This window comes from Saprolegnia parasitica (assembly GCF_000151545.1).
Source record: "Saprolegnia parasitica CBS 223.65 unplaced genomic scaffold supercont2.363, whole genome shotgun sequence".
Lineage (NCBI taxonomy): Eukaryota > Oomycota > Saprolegniomycetes > Saprolegniales > Saprolegniaceae > Saprolegnia > Saprolegnia parasitica.
In genome coordinates, this window is record NW_012156757.1 from 2,981 (window position 1) to 7,851 (window position 4,871).

Sequence of the window (4,871 nt, forward strand, 5' to 3'; positions counted from 1 at the left end):
TATTGACATGTGACTGAATATCTATACCCAACCAGGTCACCACAATTTGTTGTGGCTCAGTGTGTGACAAAAGTCCCTGTCCAGGACAGGTATTTTCCCTGCCGTGCAGCCAAGACCCGCCGCGCCGGCGGATCGACGAAAATGAAGTTCGAAAACAAAATCGCCCATACTTGCCTACGTGCTAGGCCACACTCTGGGGAGACTGAAGTGCTAAGTGACGTCGCTGTGCGAGCTCTGTAGCGAGAGCAAAAGACAGCGGCAAACAACATTTCGATATAGTGTGCTTTTTCACTATACCGGAATAATGTACGGGATACAAGGCCTCATCGCACAGCGGTATCGCGCGCACGTTGCCTCCCTCGGCCACATGCAACACACTCTTTACCATCAACAATAATTGATAGCGTCGTCGGTTTCCGCGATTTCGATGCATTTTCAACCAAAATTACATGTCAAATTTCCTGAAAACCGACGCTCGGCAGTTCGAGGTTGGTGTGAGTGTCCAAGCAACGACGACGACCAACAAGCTGGTCGCACACCACGTCGAGACCCATCGCCAACTGTGACAGCCAGTTTTACGGTCCTTGGAGCTTTGGAACCCCGCGATGTAACGTGAAGTATTTGGGCAATTCTGCCGCCACCTCGAAAAATGGAAAATGGATTTGCGCGTGATTGCGCTACGCGCTAAGTCGGAAACGACATGTATGTCATTCAGTAAGTGTGTGGAGAGGTATGCCCGGCTGCCACGTGGCGTTGGCGCCTCTGATGGCCGCTACTCGTCGTTGTGCTGAATCGTGCGCACACTATTTAAGACGCGGTCGTGTCTATTGTGATTGGCTAGAAAGAATCAAGAATTGAGCCAATAAAAACATCTCTTCCAGATCGAGTTCCCATCGAGCCGGATCCGCAAGCACAAAAAGTGGTGTGGGCGCGCGCCAACATCAGGAAGGTCCGGCGCGACGAGCGGCTGCACGAAGAGGCAGAGCGCGCTGCCTTCCGCGTGAAGCGCAAGCAGACCTCGACGGCCGCGTCGAGGCGCTCAAAAAAGACCAAGCCGACGCCATGGACCATCGACCTCTTGGCGCCCGACGCCGCCAGTCGCCAGCATCAAGAAGTACCCAGACGAAGGCATCGCGCTCAGCGGTGCGCTGAGCCCGGTCCACTGCCACATAGGCCTACGCAAGCCGCCCTCGCAAACCTGCCCTCCAGCAGAGCCAAGACGACAACGACGCCTCCGATGCGCCACATGCAGCGAGCGCCGACACCATGGCTGCGATCGTGGGCCGACCCAAGCACTCATACCTAGAGAAAGCGCCCCTGAAAAAATCTTGGCGATTTGAGAAGGGTGCAAAAGTTTCGATTTCGGAGGACAAACCTCACGCCTGCCGTAGCAGTGCATGGCCAAAATGTAAGAAACGTTGGAAATTGCTGGGATCATTTTCAACGGTCCACTACAAGTCGCAAGTGATGGGCAGAGGCATTTGTCGGTCGATAGGCAGCGCGGGCCCACGAGGGACGAAAGACCGTGTTTAAAAATCGACGTGCCGAGCCGCCTTTGGTGTTACGAGTGGGTCGGTTGCACTGAGGACGCCATTACGACAGCGCCAGCGAAAACAAGATAAAGATGCTGTCCGTGGCACTGACACCGCCCATGCGATGGCGCCGTCACTGACGATCGAGTTGAGGTCGCTGCCGATTGAGTCAACGTGCTTGGCAAGCTCGTCGGGCTGAATTGTCGTATTGAGGCTGCTGAACACCGAGAGCGCGGCCTCGACGACGACCAACGCATCGCTGTCGAAGGATCGCGCTAAACGTACTTGTACGAGACGGTTGCCGACCGGCAAAAGGCTGCAACAAGCCAGCGCGCAAGATCTACGAGATTGAATGTAGAGCAAACACCTATAATGCGTTCTTCCCCCCTTTGACACATTATATATATTACGAGGATATCGATGGCATGGTCATCCGCTGGCATCGGTCTGGGCGCGAATCTTCTTTTCAATGTACTCGGTGGTGGTTTCGCGCGCTTTGGGTGCTTGTAGCTGCTCGGTCGTGGCAGCCATGCGCGACGCCCCTGCGCCAACGCCATCGTTACTGTGACGGCCCTTGGGCATGACATTGGTCGCGTTGGCCGCGAGCTGCCCGAGGCTCATGGACGCCTTGTACTGCAGCTCTTCGTCCGTCGAGCGGGCGCGCGCAATACGCAAAAGAGCTTGGATGCCGCCTTCTTCCGCGATCTTGATGCGGTACTCGTAGTTGTCGGCGAGCTTGAGCAAAGCGAGGCCCGCGTAGTGGCGCGGCTCGGCGTTGACCGACATGATCGCGATCAGCGGTCGGAGCGCGCCCATGCTGACCGAGCTTGACCTGGTACTCGCGGTTCGACACGAGGTGGGCGAGCGCAAACGTCGCGTACTCTTGGCACTCGATATCTTCGATCGACGCGAGGTGCACCACGATCTGCATGCCGCCCTCGCGCACAAAGTCGTCGTGGAACTCGTGGTGCTCGACTGCAAGCGCCAAAATGTACCCGCAGTTGCGCTTCACCTCGAGGTCCGGCTGGCGGCTGTGGTGCACAATATGGACCAGCGCGCCGAGCTCGAGGAGCTTGGTGAGCACGTCCATGTGCTCGGCGATCGACCCGACGCAGTAGAGCGCGATGCGCACGCACTCAATGTCGGACGCACTCAGGAGCGCCAGCAGCGGCAAGAGCCCATCTTCCTGGAGCACGGCGAGCTTCGTCGCCGCGTGCTTGCCGAGCGTGAGGGCGTTCAAGGCCAAGCAGCCGCACTTTTGGATCTCGACGCTTGGGTAGCGCAGCATCTCGACGAGCGGCCGCACCGCGCCGTCCGTCACCATGCGCAGTTTGTTGTGGCCGTGGTCGCTGAGCGCGAGGCCGGCGAGTGCGAGCGCTGCATACCGCTGGATCTCGTGGTCCGGAAAGCGCACGAGGTGCAGGAGCGGTCGCACCGCGCCGGTCTCGACGATCGCGACCTTGTCGGGGCCGGACGCGAGGTTGCAGATCGCGAGCGTCGAGTAGCGCTGACTGCTCACGTCCAAGGACCGCGCGAGCCTGAAGAGCGTCGGCAGCGCCGTCATGAGCTCGGGCTTGAGCGCCGCGGTGACCGAGAGCGACGCGAGGGCCCGCGCCGTGTCGCGCTGGACGCGCGCGTCGTCGTGGGCGCCGACGTGGACGAGCGTCGCGATGCCGCCTTCGCGCACAATGTCCATCTGGTACTCCCACGAGTCGGCGAGGTTGCGAGCGCAAACGTGCAGTCGCGCGTGACTTCGAGGTCCTCGTACCGCATGCATTTCAGGATTTGTGTGAGGCCGCCGTCGCGCACGAGCTTCATTTTGTTTTCTTCGTTGAGCGAAAACGAGCAGAAGGCCGACGCGGCCGTGCGCTGATAGTCGAGGACGGGCGACTGCGCCAGCGCCAAGAACGGCGGCAGCAGATTCTCTTGCACAATGTGCACGCGGATCGTTGGGTTGGACGCGAGGAAGCGGAGCCCCATGGCCGCGTAGCGCTGGCACACCTCTTCCTTGCTCCTCGTGAGCCCGATGAGGCACTTGAGCCCGCCTTGCTTGTAGATCGTGCTGTGGTTGTCTTCGTTGGCCGACAAGTTGGCGAGCGCGCGCGCCACGTCTTGCTGGATCTCGTCGTGGTCAATGTGGCCGAGCGCGACGAGGCCGGTCGTCGCCCCTTCCTCGACCATCGTGAGCTGGTTCTCGAGGTGTTCGCTGAGGTTCGCGAGCAAGCCCGCGCACTGACAAAGCAAGTCGACATGGTGGCCGGCCGGGTTGATGCATTTGAGCAGCGGGCGCAGAATGCCCGCCTGGACAATCGGTTTCTTGAGCTCCGTGGCACACGAGAGGTGGCGGAGTGCGGCGAGTGCGGGGCACTGCAAATTGGGCTCGACGTCTCGCACGAACGTGACGAGCGCACTCACACCGCCCTCTTCGTAAAAGCGCACTTGGTACGCGGCGTTGGACGCAACGTCCCGGAGCGCGACGACGGCGTGCTTGCGGATGTTGGTTTCTTTCGACTCGAGCAGAAAGAGGAGCGACTTGAGCCCGCCTTCACACACAATCCCTCGGTGGCTCGCCGTGTTGGGCGCGAGTTTCCGCAGAGCCAATGCCGCGTTGTACTGACACTCGGTGTCGACGCTGAGCGCCAGGTGGATCAATCCCGGAAGCCCCTCGGCGATCATGTCGCCGTGGTGGCCAAAAAGAGGTGAGGAGGTTGGCCATCGCGCGCGAGGCCTCGCGATGGATGTCGATGCTCTTGTGGCGCATGAGACCGATGAGAAACCGCCCGCCGTGCGCCGCTGCAAACGTCGCGTGCGTCTCGATCTTCTCGGCAAGATTCGCAATCGCACCGCACGCCTGCCGCGCGACCTCGACGTCGGGCGACTGCCCCAGCGTGATGAGCGGCGGGAGCGCGCCGCTGAGCACAATCTCCATCTTGTACTCGTCGCTCAAGCTTAAGTTGCAGAGCGTCGCGGCCACCTCGCGCTGCGTCTCGAGCTCTTCCGAGTGGCCGGCCAAGGCGAGGGGCACGAGGCCGCCGCCTCGCACGATGCGCCCGCGGTTCGTGGCCGACACTTGGCAGAGCCGCCGCAGCGCCGCGATCGCAAGCGTGTGCGCGTTCGGGTCCTCCGAGTGCGCGAGCGCAATCAACGGCGCGACGCCGCCCTCGTCGCCGATCGTGTTGCAGTGCTCGGCGTTGCCGGCAAAGTTGGCGAGGGCAAAGGCAGCGTACTGCCGAATGTCGTCGCGTGGCGCCGTCGCCAGGCGCAAGACGACCTTGAGCACACCGCGTGCAATCATGGTCGGGTGTTTGCTCGCTGCGGCCAAGTTGGCGAGCGCCATGA

General features: G+C 60.9%; 1 protein-coding gene across 1 annotated transcript; it reads right to left on the reverse strand.

Moving 5' to 3' along the window:
• Positions 1 to 2,091: 2,091 nt before the first annotated feature.
• SPRG_16729 (hypothetical protein) lies at positions 2,092 to 4,871 on the reverse strand (the record flags this gene model as incomplete). Its single annotated transcript, XM_012356054.1, has 3 exons — positions 2,092 to 3,209; positions 3,242 to 4,260; positions 4,310 to 4,871. Coding segments are annotated over 3 exons (2,699 nt in total), but the record flags the coding sequence as incomplete, so codon positions are not given.